Source organism: Bubalus bubalis, chromosome 19, assembly GCF_019923935.1.
Source record: "Bubalus bubalis isolate 160015118507 breed Murrah chromosome 19, NDDB_SH_1, whole genome shotgun sequence".
Classification (NCBI taxonomy): Eukaryota; Metazoa; Chordata; class Mammalia; order Artiodactyla; family Bovidae; genus Bubalus; species Bubalus bubalis.
Window position 1 is genome coordinate 17,589,105 of NC_059175.1, and position 22,115 is coordinate 17,611,219.

The window sequence follows — 22,115 nt, forward strand, 5'->3', positions numbered from 1 at the left end:
CTTAACTTTTTGTGTTTTTATGTGACTGTAAGATCATAGACATACATAGAAGACACATACCAGACTTTTTACAGTGGTTGGCTCTTAAGAGATCAATAATACCAATTGTAACAACAACAACAAAAAACCTAAATACTGTTTAAAAGAAAATATAAAGCTTTGTAAGAGCACAGAAACAAAAAAAATGTACAGAGACAATGACTTAAAAAAACTGACTTGATTAAGTATCAAAATTATGGTCAATTTTTTTTTTTTGCCACACAGCACGTGGGATCTTCGTTTCCCCAGCCAAGGACAGAAACTGCACCCTCTGCAGTGGGAATGTGGAGTTGTAACCACTGGACCACCAGGGAAGTCCTGGTCAGTTTCTTTTTTTTTTTTCTTTTCTTCTGGTCAATTTTTATCTTAGATATCTTATGTTTTAAAATTTTTTGTAATAGCACAGAAAATAGAGAAACATGATCTTAAATGGTTAGAATGATAAACACACAAATTTGTGGTAGCTCAGGTGGCAAAGTAGAAGTAAAGGGAAACCCACTCTAGTATTCTTGCCTGGAAAATCCCATGGACAGAGGAGCCTGGCAAGCTACAGTCCATGGGGTCGCAAGAGTCGGAAACAACTTAGCGACGAAATCATCATCATCAGCTGGTAAAGAATCCACCTGCAATGCAGGAGACCCCAGTTCGATTCCTGGGTCAGGAAGTTCCCCTGGAAAAGGGAATAGGCTACCCACTCTAGTATTCTCAGGCTTCCCTGGTGGCTCAGAGGGGTAAAGAATCCACCTGCAATGTGGGAGACCTGGGTTCAATCCCTGGATTGGGAAGATCCCCTGGAGAAGAGAAAGGCTACCCACTCCAGTAATTCTGGCCTGGAGAATCCCATTGACAGAGGAGCCTGGTGGGTTACAGTCCATGGGGTTTCAAAGAGTTGGACACAACTAAGCAACTAAGCACACACACATATAAAATAATAGTTTTTTCAATCAAAAAAGATAAAATTAAAAAAGGCTCCCATTCAGGTATATTTAAAAAATAAACACTACTCTAAGGGTATGGATTCTAATGTTGTCAATTAATTCTAACAAATAATCTCAGCAAAGACACGGACTGACTTGCGCTTCACATTCATTCTGATGTGCAAACACATGCAATTCTGCCCGTGGTCTGACCATGTGCGCCCTTCACCCACCTGCATGGCTGCTAGGCTCTGTGGGCCACCAAAGGCTCTCCGCTAGCCAGTCTGCTCAGCCCTCCAGCAGAAGCACTGCAGGCTGAGCACCAGAGCCCCTCTGTAGGGTTGTCTCTTCTGCCAGCCCCTCTGGAGAATATGGGTGTTCTAAAAGGAGGAGCCCCAGCAACCATAAATACTGCCCTTAGAAACTAGTTCTGACTGCATATCCCTGGGTCAAACCATAAATGAAACTGTTTTATCTGGAGGTTGGACCACTTCCTAAGAAGTTTTCTAAAGCCTATGGAATAGTCAAGTTTAACCAAGGGGAAAGTAACCAAATGGAAAGTAAAAGTACACTGTAAAATGTTAGGACGGCAGCCATGAAGAAGCCTCTAAATATAATAAAGTCAAGAAGAGATCAATGATATATTGCCTATGTAGATGTAAGCATCCTTTTCCTAGCAATGGAAGACAATAAATGTTGAATTGTTAAACTTGAAAATTCTGAGCCTCTGCAAAAAAACTTGGGGTATAAGAGGAAGATTTATTTTCTTTGAAATTATTAAATAAAATCATCATGGGCAATAAAGATGTGACAGATTTCAAATACTGAATTCCCAAGGCAAATATCTCTAGACAAAGGAGAGCCAGACAATCATCCTTCCCAAGGCCTGAAACCTCTTTTTGATTGGACAAGTCCCTATGGAATAATACATATTATTTTCTCTCTCTGTAGAGACAGAAAACACTGTGCTAACATTACATTTCATACTCAGCACTGTCCAGCTCTTTCTAGGAGTACCAACTACAGATGGAACCCGCACACACTGAAAGACAGTCTTGATTCCTGAATCCTCCTGATGTCATTTAACTCCCATCTTGCATATATCATAAACTTAAAGTCTTTCACATTTTCTAAAAAAAGGGGGAGCAGCAGCACAAAATTACACAAAAACAGTGACAGTGAATGACATTTTTATTTGCAAGAATTAATTAAATATTGGATGTGAAAGGAGAAAATCTGTCAGTAGCTAGCAGGGACAATGAGGGCAAGACAGACTTTTTTTAAGATTAGAAAGACTTGTCCTGAATGGGTGGGTCCAATAGAGAAAGAGAAACTTAAAAAAAAAAAAAAAAACATACACACACACACACAAAACAGTAGAGAAATGAGAGATAGACGTACTTAAGAGGATATTTGGAAATGCCTGGGAGCATTAGCTGCCAAAGACTAGAGAGTACTATTGCCTACAGTAGGTGGGAGTAAGTATGCTAGACAGTCCTTTCACAATAAAGAATTTTCCTGGTCTGAATGCCAGCAGCACCCCATTCCCCTGCAGTCCCAGGAGTTAAATGTAAATGCTGCATTCTAAAACTAAGAATTTTTAACTGATTACATAGCATAGTATCCCAAATAAGAACTGACCAACACACAGAATAACAGTTCCTCAGGTCTCTCAATAATTTTGTTTTACACAGTAATTCACTACCACCCATAACATGATTTTTTTTTTAAATTCAAACTAAATAATTAGTATGCAATTTTAACACATACTAGTACATGTTAAGTATTACATCCATCTGTATTCTGAGAATATGAAAAAAAAATCACAGATCTTGATTAAAAATTAAAACACACACACACACACTCACGTTAAAACATTAAGTCCATGAGTTATAGTAAGTTCTTAAGTGAGTAAAATAATGTTCCCAAATTTATTGTAAGTTACTGTTATAACCACAGATGCACAATTAAGTAGGTACAAAATGAGCAGATTATCACCATGGACTCACCTTGGTTGGCATTTGCACCCTGAGGCAGAGCATTGGTTAAGTTGGGTAATTCACTGCCATGATTTCCATCTTCCCATGGACAAACATCAACACCATTCCACTTTTTTAGCTGTTTTAGCCAACTGGCCTTCTGCTCCAACTTGCAGTGGGGATTTAAAACTATACACATCCACAGAGCACCTAATTTAAAGGTAGAGAGGAAAGTAAATTTTTAAAAATTTACAAATGTCCAATCCTAATAGTTAATGATAAGTCATTTCAAAATGGACCCAAGTCTGCATTTTTATAACACACTTTTACCTTAGTCCAAGCAACATATCTCATAGAGAGGTCAATGTAAAGAGGACAACAGAGCCCAAATTTGAACCAAAGAAGCCAAATACTGTTACACATAAAGATGAGAGATATTTCAAAGGTGATTTTAATCACCTTCCTACTTGTGTGACATTTTGGATGAAAGTCAATTCAGAATACAAACTTAAGGACCAATTTCTTACTTTAATTTACAAGCAGAGCTTATTCATGGGTGCTTTAATAAACTAAACGGTTCTTCTGTACAAAAAGTAAATTTATTCCTAAGTTTACCTTTTTACAATAAAATCATAAAGGTTTAACAATGGACACCAATAAACTATTTCCTAGTCTCCTTATAAGCATTTCCAGCTTTATTATGCCCGTTCATTAGTATGAGTATCTATATATCAACAGATCTTTCAAAAATAAAATTTACTTAAATATACTTCCCTAAATGATTTAACTAGTAACTAATCTTTATATAAATGAAATCACTAAATTTGTCTTTTTGTGAATGAAACCATTCAACATTTATCAAAAGTTCACTTGCTTTAAAATGAAAAGACAACCTATGGCCTCAGATAAAATATTGGCAAACAATGCGATGAAGGGCTTAATTTCCAAAATATATAAATTATCTCATAGAGCTCAATATTTTAAAAAATCTCAATCAAAAAATGGGCAAAAGACCTAAGTAAACATTTCCTCACAGAGAACATACAGATGGCCAGCAGGCACGTGAAGAGATTCCAGCACTGCTAATCCTCGGAGAAATGCAAATCCGAGTTATAACGAAGCACCACTTCACATGGGTCAGCATGGCTGTCATATAAAGGTCTACAAAAAAACACTTGCTAGAGAAGGTGTGGAGAAAAGGGAACCCTCCTACTCTGTTGGTGAGAATGTTCCCTGGAGGCTCAAGTAAAGCATCCACTTGCAGTGGAGGAGACCTGGGTTTGATCACCCGGATGGGAAGATCTCCTGGAGAAGGGAATGGCTACTCACTCCAGTATTCCTGCCTGGAGAATTCCAGACAGAGGAGCCTGGTGGGCTACAGTCCATGGGGTCACAAAGCATCAGACACGACTGAGTGACTAACTATGGAGAACAGTATGGAGGTTCCCTAACATAGGGTTAACATATATGATCCAGCAATCCCATTCCTGGGCATATATCTGGAAAAGACAAAATCCCTAATTGAAAAAGATACAAAGAATAGACAAGACATGGAATTAACCTAAGTAACCATCAACAGATGAGTGGATAAAGAGGATGTGATACACACACACACACACGTATTTATACATAGTTACATAATACATACATACATGCACACAAAAGAATATTGAAAAAAAATGAAATAATTGTTGTTGTTTGCAGCAACATGGATGGACCTAGGGTCTATCATACTAAGTGAAGTAAGTCAGACAAAGACAAATGTTATATAGTAACACTTAAACGTGGGATCTAAAAAGTATTACAAAGAAACTTAACTTACAAAATAGAAACAGATTCACAGACATAGAAAACTTAATTACCAAACAGAAGAGGAGGGAGGGATAGATTAGGAGTATGGGACTAACACATTAGATCAGATCAGATCAGTCACTCAGTCGTGTCCGACTCTTTGCAACCCCATGAATCGCAGCACACCAGGCGTCCCTGTCCATCACCAACTCCTGGAGTTCACTCAGACTCATGTCCATCAAGTCAGTGATGCCATCCAGCCATCTCATCCTCTGTCGTCCCCTTCTCCTCCTGCCCCCAATCCCTCCCAGCATCCGAGTCTTTTCCAATGAGTCAACTCTTCGCATGAGGTGGCCAAAGTACTGGAGTTTCAGCTCCAGCATCAGTCCTTCCAAAGAAATCCCAGGGCTGATCTCCTTCAGAATGGACTGGTTGGATCTCCTTGCAGTCCAAGGGACTCTCAAGAGTCGTTTCCAACACCACAGTTCAAAAGCATCAATTCTTCAGCGCTCAGCCTTCTTCACAGTCCAACTCTCACATCCATACATGACCACAGGAAAAACCATAGCCTTGACTAGACGGACCTTTGTTGGCAAAGTAATGTGTCTGCTTTTGAATATGCTATCTAGGTTGGTCATAACTTTCCTTCCAAGGAGTGAGCGTCTTTTAATTTCATGGCTGCAGTCACCATCTGCAGTGATTTTGCAGCCCCCAAAAATAAAGTCTGACACTGTTTCCACTGTTTCCCCATCTATTTCCCATGAAGTGATGGGACCGGGTGCCATGATCTTCGTTTTCTGAATGTTGAGCTTTAAGCCAACTTTTTCACTCTCCACTTTCACTTTCATCAAAAGGCTTTTTAGTTCCTCTTCACTTTCTGCCATAAGGGTGGTGTCATCGGCATATCTGAGGTTATTGATATTTATACACTACCATATATAAAACAGATACACAGTATGAATTTAACTGTATAGCACAGGGAACTACAGTCAAATATCTTATAAATACCTTAATGGAAAATAATGGAATATGAATATTTTTGATTACATATATAAATATATAAAACCAAATCACTTTGCTATACACGTGAAAGTAACACAATATTTTAAAGCAACTATATTTCAATAAAAATGTTCACTTGTTTTTCAAAGGAAAAGCCATAATGAATTTAGAAGGCATATCTCATAATTTGAATAAGTGATAAATTTGTCACTGCTTTCTACATTCTTCAAAAAGGTAGCTAATTCAAGAAAACTAATACAATTGTGTAAAGTTTAAAAATAAAATTAAAAAAAAAAAAGAAAATATTTCAGTTTTAAAAGCTTTAAAAGTTTAAGTTTTGTGAATTCCCTGGTGGTCCAATGGTTAGGTCTCCACACTTCAGTGCAGTGGGAAAGGGCAAGATCCTACAAGCCATACCGTGCAGCCAAAAAAAACCAAATTCAAATTTTACTTTATTAATTTCAAAACAAGACAGATACCAGTACTTCAATGCCATTCATAACACATTTTCTTTGAAAAAGTGAATCTGTGTTAATTTTAATCAGTTGTGTTAACCAAGTGAATGATAAAGGTAACAATGATCTGTTTGTTTTTTGCTTGTCCAAAAGAGACACTTTACATTCTTTCATACTTAAAATTAGCAAGTTCTTCATTTAGAGAATCTGATATTTTAAGTATCAAATAATGTCTGATATTTATATCAAAATGTTTGATATTTATATCAGAAAATAAACATGGCTACAACCTAAGCCACAGGTGTTTACAATTTACATTTCTATATTTTAAAATGCCAATCAGAAACAAAATGTGATAGGATCAAGATGAAGTAAAGCCCATTATGGCTTATCTCTTCCAATAATTACAACTAAAAACTGGATGAAGTTTAAAAAACAGTAATAAAAAAAGTACAAAAAGCTGAAAAATAAACAACAGCAAGTGGTTTATGGAAATAAAACTTGATTGAGAAAAGGGAAACCCCCCTGCCACTCAGAAACTAGACAGGGAGACCCTTGGATATCTGGTACAAAAATAGGCACAAGTACTCGCATACCTCATGTGCCTGAGACTGAACCAATGCAGCAGAACATCACTCCAAGAAGGTGAAACTCGTGGTCTTAATATATCTAACTGACTGTACACTTTAAAAAAAAAAATTTCTCTGGAGGATTATAATAGGACCTTGACTCTTATAATATTTAAAATATTCAGGATCCAAAATTACTTGGTTTACAAAGAAAAAAGGGAAATGTGATCAATTCCAAAGGGAAAAACAATGAACCAGATGTTAGAATTATCAAAGACTTTATGCAACCATTATAATTATGGTCCATCAGATGAAAAGAAAGAAAGAAAGTGAAGTGGCTCAGTCACGTCCGACTCTTTGCAACCCCATGGACTGCAGCCTGCCAGGCTCCTCCACCCATGGGATCTCCAGGCAAGAATACTGGAGTGGGTTGCCACTTCCTTCTCCAGGTGATCTTCAGGACCCAGGGATTGAACATGAGTCTCCAGAGCGGCAGGCAGACTTTACTATCTGAGCCACCAAGGAAGGTAAACACTATTGACAGAAGTGAATATGCCATCCGGCCATTTCATCCTCTGTCGTCCCCTTCTCCTCCTTCCCCCAATCCCTCCCAGCATCAGTCTTTTCCAATGAGTCAACTCTTTGCATGAGGTGGCCAAAGTATTGGAGTTTCAGCTTCAGCATCAGTCCTTTCAATGAACACCCAGGACTGATCTCCTTTATAATGGACTGTTTGGATCTCTTTGCAGTCCAAGTGACTCAAGAGTCTTCTCCAACACCACCGTTCAAAAGCATTTGAATATATTTGTATTACTGGAGAGCCAAAGAAGATGAGACATAGATACAGAAAAACTTAAAAGAAATAATTACTGAAAATGTCCCAAAACTGAAGTTAGGAATTTACAGATCAAAGAAGCTGAGCTAACAAAAAAAAATGCGTAAACTCAAATCCATGCCCAGTGATAATTAAAATCACTAAAAACCAAAGATAAAACACTGAAAGCAGTCACAGAAAAATGAAATACTGTATAAAGCAGAATGACTCAAATAATTAGTGATTTCTCATTAGAAATTATACAGGACAGAAGACAGTGGAACAGTATCTTTAAAGTGTTAAAAGAAATATAAATATCAACCCAGACTTGGCAAAATATCATTCATGTATGGTGGTGAAGTGAAGGCACTGTCAGATCAGGAAAAACAAACAACATATATTGTTTATGAGACTTGATGCTAACGCAAGTTCTTCAGGCTGAAGAGAAATAACACTAAAGGGTAAACTTGGAACTATAGGAATAAAGGGATCACAACAGAAACAGTAAAACCTGAGTAAATAAAATGGAGTATTTTTGCCTTTTTAAGTTCTTTAAGATAAGTAGGACTATTGAAAGCAAAAACATGAACATTATCTTGCAGTGTTTTAAATGTATGTAGATGTATGGTGGAGCTATGCATGGTAAAGAATCTGCCTGCCAATGCAAGAGATACAAGAGATGTGGAGTTTGATCCCTGAGTCGGGAAGATCCTCTGGAGTAGGAAGTGGCAACCCACTCTAGCATTTTTGCCTGGAAATTTCCATGAGCAGAGGAGCCTGGATGGCTATAGTTCACAGGGCCATAAAGAGTCGGACACCGCTGAAGTGACTGAGCACAGATGTAAAATACATGAAACCTGTAACATGAAGGAGGCAAGCAAAGGGACCTATGTGAGTGTTAGCTTCTACATTCTATTCTGAGTGGCAAAATAGAAACTCAAAATAAACAGTTTAAGGTTAGGTATTTTTCTTGTAATACTAAATCGTTTTAAAAAATACAAAGAAATACAAACAAAAAAGGTGATAGATAAATTTAAATGAAATAATAAAAAAAACTTTAAAAAATAATCCAAAGGAGAGAAGGAAGGAGAAAGGGAACAAAGGAACACAGAGAAGCTACAGCAAATAAATGATTAAATGATAGACCTAAATTCAGCCACATCAATAATTATAATATATGTAAATCATCTAAGCATACCAATTAAAGAGATGATAAAATCAGATTAAAAAAACAAGACCTAAAACAAACAAACAAACATATAAGACCTAACTCTATGCTGTGTACTAGAAAACCCACTTCAAATAAAATGACATAGATAAATTAGATGGAAAAAGATACACTATGTAAACACTTGCAAAATAAAGTTGGAGTGCCATATTATTATCAGACAAGGTAGACTCTGGAACAAGAAGTACTACACCAGATAAACTGAAACACAGCATGATAGAAGGGTCAGTTCCCCTAACAATCCTAAATGAGGATGCTGCACCTAATTAAGACCTCCAAGTATATGAAGCAAAAACCGACAGAGCTGAAAGGAGAAATAAATAAATCCACAAATGTATTTGAAGATCTCAATACTTCTTTCCCAATAACTAATACAATTAATAGATAGAAAATTAGCAAGAATAAAGAACACTTAAAATAACACTATCAACAACAATCTAATTGACATTTACAGACATGCCACTTAACATCAGTAGAGAAAAAACAAAACTAAATCCTATATTTTCTAAACTGCACAGAGAATATTTACAACATTTATGCACAGAACATTCATAGTCCATACTTTGGGCCATAAAACAAATGTTGACAAATATTAAAGAAATGAAACTATACAAAGTATAAATCAGTAACAGGAAGATATTCAGAAAAATCCCCAAATATCTGGGAATTAACACACTTCTAAATAATTAATGAGTAAAAGAAATCACTGAAGAAAACAGAAAATACATTGTTCTGAATGAAAATACAAACAAAATATTTCAAAATTTGTGATGTATGGCTATAAAGAGTTTAGAAAGACAATTACAGTATTAAATGCTTATATTGGAAAAGGAGAGAAGATTCAAACCAATAATCTAAATATCCAAACTTAAGAAACTAGAAATAGAATGATAAATCAAAGCCAAAGCAAGCAGAAGGAAGAAAACAGCAGATCAGAAATCAATAAATGGAAAACCACCCCCTAAATTTTGTTTAATGAAACCAAAAGCTAGTTCTTTAAAAAGATTAATGAAGCTGTAATCAGTCTGACTAAAAAACAGAGAAGACAAACTATGAGTATCAGGAATAAAAAAAGGGTACATCATTGAAGATCCTAGAGACCTTAAAAAGGTTGATAGAGGAATACTATGAACAACTTTATGACCATAAATTCTATTAGATGAAATGGACAAATTCCTTGAAAAATCACAAACTATCACAGTTCTCTCAAGAAAAATAATAATCAGAATAGCTTTAAATTAAAAACTCCAACAATGCAGGTCTAGATGTTTCCCTGGAAAATTCTACCAAACAGTAAAGAAAGAAATAACACCAATTCTATAAAATATCTTCTAGAAAACAGAAGTAAGGGAATGGTTTTCAATTTATGAGTTCAGCATTGCCCTGATATTACCAGACCCCCCCCCCCAAAAAAAACACCAAGTAAATATTACTACATAAATAAAATAAAACACTGCAACAAAATATTAGTAAATCTAATTAAGAAATACATGTTCAACATAACCCTACTCAAAACCCCAGCAGGTATCTGTGTACATACAAAAACAGAGAATAACCAAACAATTTAAAGAATAAAAAATTTGGAGGTCTCCCCAGCACCTGATTCTGAGACCTTCTAAAAAATTAAGAGTAATCAAGAGAGTACATGACTGTGAAATAACAAGTACATATATCATTGTAAAGATCAATTCAAGGTTCAAAGTCAATTCAATGAAGAAGAGATAATTCTTTTTATAACTAGTGCTACAACAAGTGGATATTCACATAAAATGTACTTAAATCTATAATGCGCAGTTTGTTAATAAATCTGTAATACACAGTTTGTTGAAAAATTAACTCAATTAACTTACTAAAAATTAACTCAAAATGGATCATGGACTGCAGCCCATCAGGCTTCTCTGTCCATGGGGTTTTCCAGGCAAGAATACTAGAGTGGGCTGCCATTTCCTATTCCAGGGGAATCTTCCTGACCAGGGATTGAACCTGCATCTTTTGTGTCTTCTGCACGGCAGGTGGATTCTTTACCCCTAGCACCACCTGGGAAGCACAACCATAAAACTTCTGGAAAACACTGTTGTGACCTTAGGACTAGGCAGAGATAATCTCATATAAATATCAAGCATACTTATGAAAGATAAAATTTATCAAGTGGATTTCAACAACATTAAAACTTTTTGTGTTACAAAAAAACAATACAAAGAGAATGAAAAGACAAGCCATAGGTGGGGAGAAATATGTGAAAATCATATATCTGACAAAGAACTTGTATCTAGAGTATGTAAAATCTGCTCAAAACTCATCAAGAAAATAAGTAATTCTAGTACAAATGGGCAAAAAAAATTGGAAAAAAACACTTCACTAAAGAAGATGTTTGAGGACTTCCCTGGTGGTCCAGTGGTTAGGAACCCACCTGCTAATGCAAGGGATATGGGTTCAATCCCTGGTCCAGGAAGATTCCACATGCTGTGGGGCAACTATGCCCATGTGCCACACTACTAAGCTTGCTCTGGAGCTCACATGCCACATCTACCAAAGCTCATGTGCCCTGGAGCCCCGCTCTGGAACAGAGGTCGCCACAATGAAAAACCCGCACACTGCAACTAGAGAGCAGTCTCTACTTGCTGCAACTAGAAAAAGCCCGCACACAGCTATGAAGACCCAGCAAAAATACTTATGTAAATTTTTTTAAAAAGATACACAGATGGAAAACTGCTGATGAAAACATGCTAAACATCGTTAATCATTATGAGAACGGAAACTGTTGCAGATGACAGGATACTATACATAAAAAATCCTAAAGATACCACCAGAAAACTACTAGAGCTCATCAATGAATTCAGAAAAGCTTCAGCATACAGAATTATTATACAGAACTGCTACATTTCTATACACTAGCAATGAACTATCAGAAAAAGAAATGAAGGAAGCAGTCTCATTTACTGTCACATCAAAAAGAATAAAATATCTAGGAATAAGTCTACCTAAAGATGTAAAAAGGACTTCCCTCATGGCTCAGATGGTAAAGAATCAACATAACCCTAGTCAAAACCCCAGCAGGCATCTGTGTACATACTGACAAAAACAGATAGAGAATAACCAGGCAATTTAAAGAAAAAAAAATTGGAGGTCTCCCTAGCCCTGGGTCGAGAAGCTCCCCTGGAGAAGGGAATGGCTACCCACTCCAGTATTCTTGCTTGGAGAATTTCATGGACAGACGAGTCTGGCGGGCTATAGTCTGTGGGGTTGCAAAGAGCCGGACAAGATTGAGCGACTACCACTTTCACTAAAGAGGTAAAGGACACGTACTTGGAAAACTGTAAGAGGCTAGTAAGAGTAATAGAAGATGATACAAACTGATGAAAAGACAGAACATGTTTTTGGATTGGAAGAATTAATATTGTTAAAATGACTATACTCCCAAAGGCAATCTACAGATTCAATGCAATCCCTATCACAATTCCAATGGCTTTAGTATAAAAACACAAAAGACCCCAAATAGCCAACACAATCCCTGACTTCAGACTATACTATGAAGCTACAGTAATCAAAACAGAATGGTACTGATATAAAAACCAGACACACAGATCAATGGTACAGAGTAGAGAGTCCAGAAATAAAACCTATGCACTTATGGGCAATCACTCTACAACAGAGGAGGCAAGAATATAAAATGTAGAGAAGACAGTCTCTTCAGTTACTGGTGCTTGGAAAACTAGACAGCTACATGTAAAAGAATGAAATCAGAACATTCTCTAACACTATATACAAAAATAAACTCAAAATGGATTAAAAACCTAAATGTAAGACTGGAAACCATGAAACTTCTAGAGGAAAATACAGGCAGAACATTCTTTGACATAAATCATAGCAGTATTTTGGGGGGATCTTTCTCCTAAAGCAAAGGATATAAAAGCAAAAATAAACAAATGGGACCTAACTGAACTTCAAAGTTTTTGCACAGCAAAGGAAACCACTGACAAAACAAGAAGACAACCTACTGAATGCAAGAGAATATTTACAAATGATAAGATCAATAAGGGGTTAATAGGTAGCATATATAAACAGCTTATACAACTCAACATAAATATAACAAACAACTTGATTAAAAAATGGGTAGAAGAACTGATTAGGTATTTCTCCAAAGAAGACATGCAGATGGCCAACAATGCTCATAATTGCTGCTGTGAGTGCAAAATGATATAGGTGTCCTGGAATATGGTTCAGCAGTTTCTCATTAAATTAAACATTTAGCATACGACCCAGCAATCCTACCTCTCAGGATTTGCCCAAGAGAAACGAAAACTTAGGTTCACATAAAAACTTTACAAGAATGTCTACAGCAGTTCTATTTGTAAATGCAAAAGACTGTCAACAACCTGAATGTCGTTCAACTGGTGAATGGAAGAACAAACTTGGTATATTCATATAACAGAATACTACTTAGCAACAAGAAACAGACTATTGAAATACACGTAACAACTCAAATGCACTATACTAAGTGAAGGAAGCCAGAATCAAAAGTGTATATACGTGCACACACAAGTACACACACTTTATTATTCCATTTATAAGACACTTTGGAGAAGGCAAAACTAAAGGAACAGAGTAGACTACCAATGCTAGGGGACAGGGGGCAGATGATGAATTGATTATAAAAAAAAATGGTGTGAGGGAATTTTGGGAGGCAATATAAGCATTCCACATCTTCACTGATCATATGACTCTATGCTTTTGTCTAAACTCAAAATCGCACATTAAAAATTTCAGGTATAATACATGCTCCAGTTAAAGCATCTATTTTACAATATAGTTAAGAATTTTACTGTATGTAACAAAAAATATTTTTAAATTGCTAATTAATATACAGATCAAACAATTTTATCTCTTGGTACGCAAAGTCCTAGTTATGAGTGTCCTCTCTGCAGGATTTCTCTACAAGTCAATGGACATCAGTATCTTATTAACTGTATGCATTTCCCGTGCTAAGAACCAGAAAAATCAGCTTCAAATGAAACATGACTACATAAAACATGACCACACACTGTCACAAAGCAAGGGACAAATCAAAGTAGTATCTAAAGAACCTGTAAGTGACAGCTTTCCCTATGGCACCCCACTAGAAAATGAGATACAACTTTACCAGGCTTTAGATTTTGAACTGATGGACAACATAACACCACAAACACAAAAGATACATGGTAATAATTAAATCTAATGAATGCTATATACTGGATCAAAACTTAGCATTTCTATCTATAAAGCTATACTGAATTCATTTTCTAAATCATAAAATTATCTTTAAAAATGAAATTAATGTTTCAGAATTAAGAACTTTTCATATCTTTCTGCCAAGATGTTTTAATATTATAATTCTACTACTCTTAAATGAACATCAGATAAAACTAAAGTAAAAAAGTTGCTCTAAAATAGATAGCAGTGGGAAGTTGCTGTTTAACACAGGAAGCTCAACCTGGTGCTCTGTGACAACCCTGAGGGGTAGGATGGGGAGGGTGGGAGGGAGGTCCAAATGGGTGGGGACATAGGTATCCTTACGGCTGATTCACACTGTTGTATAGCGAAACCAACACAACATTGTAAAGCAATTATCCTCCAATCAAAAAAAGAAGAAATTAAAGCAAATAAACAAACAAAAACTGCTCTGAAAGATGTGCTATAAGACTAGAAATTTCATTATCAGGTTGTTAGTAAAGAATCAAGGTCATGTGTAAAAGGGCAACCAAGTAAATTAATATTGACAAATAACATGATGTAAATGTTTATCCAAAATAAGTTTATTTTTAATGTGCCTATTTTGTAATTTTAGAATTCTGTATTTCTTTCCACCTGTGTGAACTGTAATTTATTTTGGAAATCTGCTTAAAAGCACCCACATGCCAAATAAAAGTAGAAGATAGAGTTAATTTTGAATTAAATCCAAAAGTTATATGTCTTAACATAAATATGTATCTCAAATCTACTGCTTTTCACACTCAATTTCTTTTTCTTTTTAAAGATATAAGTACAATACAAAGTTTTAAAAATAGAATCAAAAACCAAATTTATCCTAAGCACTGTGTGGTTTTTCTGAAGTAACTCAAAGATAAAATTAAGAAAGTACTAGTCAATGTATACAATGCTGAAGGACTGATTGACTTGCCTATGAAGGATGTGACAGGGTGATAAGGATCCAATGAGCTTCACTTTCATTTGGTGAAAACTCAGAGTTTATAGAAGCTAGCACAATACTGACAAAGCATACAGTTCCACTTTGAAAAAAAGTTCCTTTGAGGCAATAAATGTAGGAATACCAATTACAACTTTAATTAAATAATCATTATCACTAATAGTCACCAATTCTTGGGTGCCTATCATGTGCTATAGGCCCTATATTAAGGGCTTTACAAATGTTTTTCATTAACTTACTACAATAATCCTTTATGATCAGAAATAATACACCTACATTAAAGATGAGAAAACTAAAATGCAAACGGATTACAAGATCTTAAAAACAAAATGTTAAATACTCTTGAAAACTTTCAACAATGATTTCTATGATTCGAGGAAAAGTTATAGCTATAAAACTAGATTTTCATGCTTACAGTTCTCTAATAAGAAAATTTCCGTTGAGCAGAATGAGAAAAAAAATTTTAAAGCCAAGCCTTTATTAAATTGCCAGTTACATTCTTTTATTGTTCACCTCCCTAAAGAGAGGTTTCATCTTGAAAGGATGTTCTTAATGTTAGATTCAGGTTCAGAGCTATAATAGATATGGTCTTTTATCTGAACAGTCACCACTACAAAAGCTGTAATTAGCCTTAATAACCAAGTTAACCAAATTGAGTAAGTCATCCGCCAAATTTTATTAATTTAGGGTCCCACTTTGAGCATTTATCTCCTTCCCTTCCAACACACTCCTGAAACAGTTGTAGCTTTAAAAATAAAGCTCTTTGATGATTAAACACTTCATTCTGCTGTCCCTCAGAAATATAAAGCCTTTTTAAAGGACTCAACCAAAAACAGGACAGAGTACTCAGCGAAACTTAGCATTTCCAGCACCTAGCAGACAACCCAGCATCTAGAAAGTATTGCTGGTTCTTTCACAAAGGACACTTAATTATTTGCTATGAATTACAATGAAAACAAATTCAATACTTTTAAATTGCCTTCCTAGCTTCAATGCCTCAAAGTATATAAAAGCAATTATCAAATCACTGGTGTGTGCATCATTCAGTTTCTGAATTACCCACGGCACATTTCAGCTCTAGCTCAGTTTCTTCTCCACCACCCAGCATGCTTTTACTCTCCTTTCCACTACTCCACCTAATCTGCACTCGGTGATCTCAGCAAAAAGATGCACTGTAATCTACAAGCCAAAGTAAAGCAAAATGAGGAAGGCAGCTCCCTTGAGATGAGGGAAAACAAAACCTTTTTTTTTTGCACAAGGTGAATGGTTCCAAACCATTCAGTGGTCTTAAATCTGTTTACATCCTATACTGACCCAAACAGGCAAATAACAAGGACAGAAATCACAGAGGCAGACAACAAATCATCACAAAGGCCTTTTTAGTCACTTTTGTATTTCATCAGTCACACTGTCAATGGACAAGCACACACGCTCCCAGCAAAAGAGGGTAACAAGAATTAATGAATTCTAAATGACCTGAAGGCCAGTTTTGTCCATCAAATTTTCGATGTACAACCATCACTTTGTCCCACATACCCAGTGTTTTACATTTCCAACCAGAAGAAATGTTTGATCAACAAACTTTGATCTGGAAAGGACAAGATATGGATTACCAACGACAAGATCTTGGGCAAGACCACTCTGTCTCTCTGTGGTGGCAGTCCCTGATTAAACAACAGGGTAATAATTTCTACCTACTTGTAGAGCTATTTACACTAATATGTGCAGAAATGTTCTGAAAATGCAGAGCTCTACCCAGCACCAAAAGGTGCACTCCAGCAAACCTCAGTGTAGACGACTCTGATGTTGTGGAAATTGAGACTCAAAAGATGAAAACAGGATTGAAGGACTCCACTTGTGATTCTCTGAACACCCTTAAATATTTCTACATTTAGTAAAATAAAACAATTAAGAGCATATTAAACAAACAAGGTGCCAGTGATATTAAACATTTAGGCTAATCATAAGAGGTTCTTGTGCAGAGTCACTTAGAGATCTGAGATGCTTTGGTAATTTTATCCTTAACTACATGAACAGAGGAGGCCTTTTTTAAACCGATTCCCAACGCTACAGGGTTCTATAACATTTTCTCTGCCCGTGACAACTTCATGCCAAAGGATGGGCATGGAGTGCAGTCTGGGCATTCTTCCCTCAGCCACCCTTCCCCTCGCCGTCTTTCCTCAGCATCTTGGCCCATTTTGCAGCTCACCCTGCCTCCTTTATAGTGTCAGTGCTAGGGCTCCAGTCTTTTACGGGAACTCAAACGTTATCAGAACCCAGATTCTTATTTTTGGAGAGGGAAAACCTGGAAGCCAAACCAAGTGAAATTTGGTGTAAGAAGAACATGAAGGTGAGGGAAAAATACCTTAAAAGTATTAAAAATGGAGATGTACAATACTCTAGGATTGTTTTACACTATTTACTAGTAATAGATTCAATTTTGACAAACACCCGACTTACTCCAACACAAGGGATGAAGTTAACTGAAATAACAGAACTTTGTTTTTACACATTATTTTACTCTACACTGCTAGAGATATTTGGTATTTGGAGGATAACCAAAAGAAGCAGCGTGAAGTATTGTAAGATATAGAATCACTGTTCTGGTTATCTATTACTATGTAAAAAAACTACCCTAAATTTAATGGCTTAATATAACAATGTATCATTATATCTCATGATTCTGTAGGTCAGAAATTCTCTTACTTTTCCTGTGTCCCAACACTGCCTCTCTATGTGGACAGTATGGGATTTCTCATAGCACGGCAGCCTCATGATAGCCAGATTTTTTTTTTAATTTTTATTATTATTATTTTTTACTTTACAATATTGTATTTGTTTCTCGGGGCTTTAGGATAGAACCTTTTAAGAGACAGTAAGTAGATACTGCCAGACACTTAAGGACTGGGCCCAGAAACTGCCCCAAACATCTAATGTCGTATTTTGTTGATCAAACATCTACAAAAATGAGAAAACACAGTCCCCATATCTCAATGAGAGAGTAGCAAAGCATCTGTGGCCACTGTAATCTATCACAATTACCAGGAAATAACTCTGCTAGATTACAAAATGGAAAAGTATTTACCAGTGGGTATGAGAATATTGTTAGTTACAATTATCAAATCCAAACAAACCATTCAACATAAGAAAAGAGCTGCAAATTAAGCAAAAAACAAAAAAGTCACTATGCATAAAAGGTATCCCAACACACAATATTAAGTGCTGATTTGTATGTTAATTTCTATCCCTTCAAGAAAAATCCTAACAATATCATGTTACACATGTTAAGTTTCTAAATAGAGTCTACATTTATTAATGTAAATGTATTTATTAATGTTAAACTACATTTAGTTTTACAATGTCTGTCTTTAGGGTACAAAGATCACTTCATCTAGTTCAGCTAACATATTTCTAAAAGTCAACGGCATCTTTACTTATCCACTTGCTGCTGCCATGTATTGAATACACTTCACACGAACCCTGTGAGAACTATTTTACATACATTATCACATTTCACCCTCACAGAAAGAGTCCCTTTGCAAATAACTAAATGGAGGTTCAGAGACAAGTAGAAATGGAGTGCTACTATTAAAGATAGGAGCCAGGGTTTATAACTAGGGCCCACATTCCCCTAAAACTAACATTCTTAAATACTATGGTGTTTAGCCTTCTGCCCAGACACATGGTCAAAAAGCACCTCTGTAAGCGAGGCTTGCTATGTGCAGTTAGCATATATGAATTCTAAGATTAATGATTTTAGTCTTTTGACAGAATCATTGATCCACTCCTAATATTTTAGCAGAATAATACAAATGGTATACTATTGTTGAAAGTTATGAGGTAGTCTTAAATGTACAACTAATAAACCCTGTACTTTAACTATATTCTTACAAACTTACAACATGTTGCCTATACAGAATCATACCCAGTGAAAACTTACACAGGTCCGTCTAAAAAGGTCTAATTAAACAAATGAAAACTCTGCATTTTTCCGGACTGACAGGCATAGCAAATAAGTAATTTCACTGCAGATTAAAATAGCAGATAAACAATCAAGAGTTCAACTTACAATTCAAGATTGATTATTCAAGTCATATCTCTGAAAATATGATGATGTACTATTACGAGGCCTCTTAGACTGGACTCACATCAGCATTTCTGAGAGAATGCACTTGTGACCTGAGTGTGCTCTTTGCCTGCTGGTGTTTTGCTGGGTGGAGCACTATGATATGTGACTGAATAAGTCAGCTGGCCATTCTCTATCTCCTGCTATTTCCCACAGACAATAAAACTTGTTTTTAAAGTTCTACTTCATGAGTTTTTGTTAATATGCAAATCAATCTAGTAATTAATGTGAAAGCTAGACATTTTCTATAAAAGACATTTTGGAATTCCAGATATTTTCCAGAAGATATTACGCATAATGGTATTAGAACACAGGGGCAGCAGCGGTGCGAAGCAGGGGACAGAGCGGCAGGGCAATCAACACCACTTCTCTAAAGATGAGAAGAAAGGCAAGGAAGGAAGATTCCCTTCCTCTGTCTCAAAGGTGGAAAATGAAGACTTTCATATGGAAAATTTTATTTCTACTTTTTAATATGTTTATTCTTATGAAATACTAGTAGGCAAAGTAAGACAATCACTTTTAGTATTTCCCAGGGTTCCATAGTTATAAAACAATTCATAATATTTATCATATTTATTTTTGTTCTCAAGGCTATTACAAGAGGATAGAATTTCATGCATGATCCAATTAACTAATTATACTTATTTAGGGGCCATGAAATGCCTAATTGCAGTCACAAATAGAAGATCACTGGCATAATTAGCTGTGCTAGCAAAACTGTAGTCACAAAATTTCTTTGGTCAGACCACACAAAAATTGTTGACCCTAATTATGGTATCGTTCTCAGTATACTTCAGGCTTAATATGTTAGTAACCCATGTTTGGAAAATAAATTTAACTGGTAAAAACATTCTCTTTACTTGAAATGCAGTATGCTAGTTCCCAACTCACTAAAATACTTCTGGGGAAATTTCAAAATAAAGCCTCCGAGACATTGTAAAGAGTTTTTGAGATTACTTAGGTCAAACAGCATAAGGGCATACAACTAGTTATCATTTAACCAGGCTCTGAGAAGACTGAAGTAGAATAACCACTTCTTCTGTGGTCAAGAAAGAACATAAAACACAAATATTTCTTTTTTTTTTTTTTTCTTCAGTGTTACAGCTCCATTTTATTTAGAAGATAGCAGGAGAATCCAAGACTCGAAGAGAAGAGAGTGGAGGAGTGCGTGGGGAGGGAGAAAGAGAGAGAGAGAAAGAGAGAGAAAAATCATGCGCGCGTGCACGCGGGAGAGAGAGTCCGTGAGAAAGCGCTTTGGCTCCTCCTTTTATATGTTTTTTCCTCCACCTGGGCCTGCCCTATGCAAATTGGGCTTAGCCAGGAGTGCTGTTTGTTCTGCCTGAAGTCTTCACTCTGGCCCTCAGACCTTCTTTGACTGTCCTTGTCTTTTAGCCACCATCATTTTGGACTCCTTTTCCCTATTCTACCTACCTAACAGTCAATGTCACGCAAGTGTATGTTCCTCGGTTCTTTGTCTCGTCACAACAAAGATTTGGAGCAACGGACATTAAAGCCCTCGGCGCATCACAGCTCTCGGGTCTTGGACAAACCGTGTTACAGCTCTTAGGCAAATCAGTGTTACAGCTCCATTTTATTTAGAAGATAGAAGGAGAAAGAACATAAAACACATACATTTCAAATCAGCTAACTGGTATCCTGGATAAGGTTCCTGGATAACCGGGGGCCCTCATCTAATTACAATGTAGCATTCCCATTCCCTCTGACTTGTCAGTGCTCAGTTCAGTTTAGTCCCTCAGTCATGTCTGTCTCTTTGCGACCCTACAGACCGCAACACGCCAGGCCTCCCTGTCCATCACCAACTCCCAGAGTCCACCCAAACCCATGTCCATTGAGTCAGTGATGCCATCCAACCATCTTATCCTCTGTCATTCCCTTCTCCTCTCACCTTCAATCTTTCCCAGCATCAGGGTCTTTTCATATGAGTCAGCTCTTCGCATCAGGTGGCCAAAGTACTGGAGTTTCAGCTTCAACACTAGTGCTTCCAATGAACATTCAGGACTGTTCATTGGTTGGATCTCCCTGCAGTCCAAGGAACTCTCAAGAGTCTTCTCCAACACCACAGTTCAAAAGTATCAATTCTTCGGTGCTCAGCTTTCTTTATAGTCCAACTCTCATATCCATACATGACTAATGGAAAAACCATAGCCTTGACTAGATAGACCTTTGTTGGCAAAGTAATGTCTCTGCTTTTTAATATGCTGTCTAGGTTGGTCCTAACTTTTCTTCCAAGGAGTAAGCGTCTTTTAGTTTCATGTCTGCAGCCACCATCTGCAGTGATTCTGGAGCCCAAAAAAATAAAGTCAGCCACTGTTTCCACTGTTTCTCCATCTATTTGCTATGAAGTGATAGGACCAGATGCCATGTTCATAGTTTTCTGAATGTTGAGCTTTAAGCCAATTTTTTCACTCTCCTCTTTCACTTTCATCAAGAGGCTTTTTAGTTCTTCACTTTCTGCCATAAGGGTGGAGTCATCTGCATATCTGAGGTTATTGATATTTCTCCTGGCAATCTTGATTCCAGCTTGTGCTTCTTCCTGCCCAGTGTTTCTCATCATGTACTCTGCATATAAGTTAAATAAGCAGGGTGACAATATACAGCCTTGACGTACACCTTTTCCTATTTGGAACCAGTCTGTTGTTCCATGTCCAGTTCTAACTGTTGCTTCCTGACCTGCATATAGGTTTCTCAAGAGGCAAGTCAGGTGGTCTGGTATTCCCATCTCTTTTAGAATTTTCCAGTTTATTGTGATCCACACAGTCAAAGGATTCAGCATAGTCAACAAAGCAGAAGTAGATGTTTTTCTGGAATTCTCTTGCTTTTTCGATGATCCAGCAGATGTTGGCAATTTGATCTCTGCCTTTTCTAAAACCAGCTTGAACATCAGGAAGTTCACGATACAAGTACTGTTGAAGCCTGGCTTGGAGAATTTTGAGCATTACTTTGCTAGCGTGTGAGATGAGTCTAAGTGTGCAGTAGTTTGAGCATTCTTT

At 36.5% G+C, this 22,115-nt stretch overlaps 1 protein-coding gene across 1 annotated transcript in view; it reads right to left on the reverse strand.

Annotated features, from left to right (window-relative positions):
- The window catches only part of ZSWIM6 (zinc finger SWIM-type containing 6), a 225,416-nt gene that overhangs the window by 23,401 nt on the left and 179,900 nt on the right, over positions 1-22,115 (reverse strand). Inside the window, exon 5 of the mRNA XM_025270496.3 lies at positions 2,966-3,145. Coding sequence (XP_025126281.1) covers positions 2,966-3,145 — 180 coding nt within the window. The remainder of the gene's footprint in view (positions 1-2,965; positions 3,146-22,115) is intronic.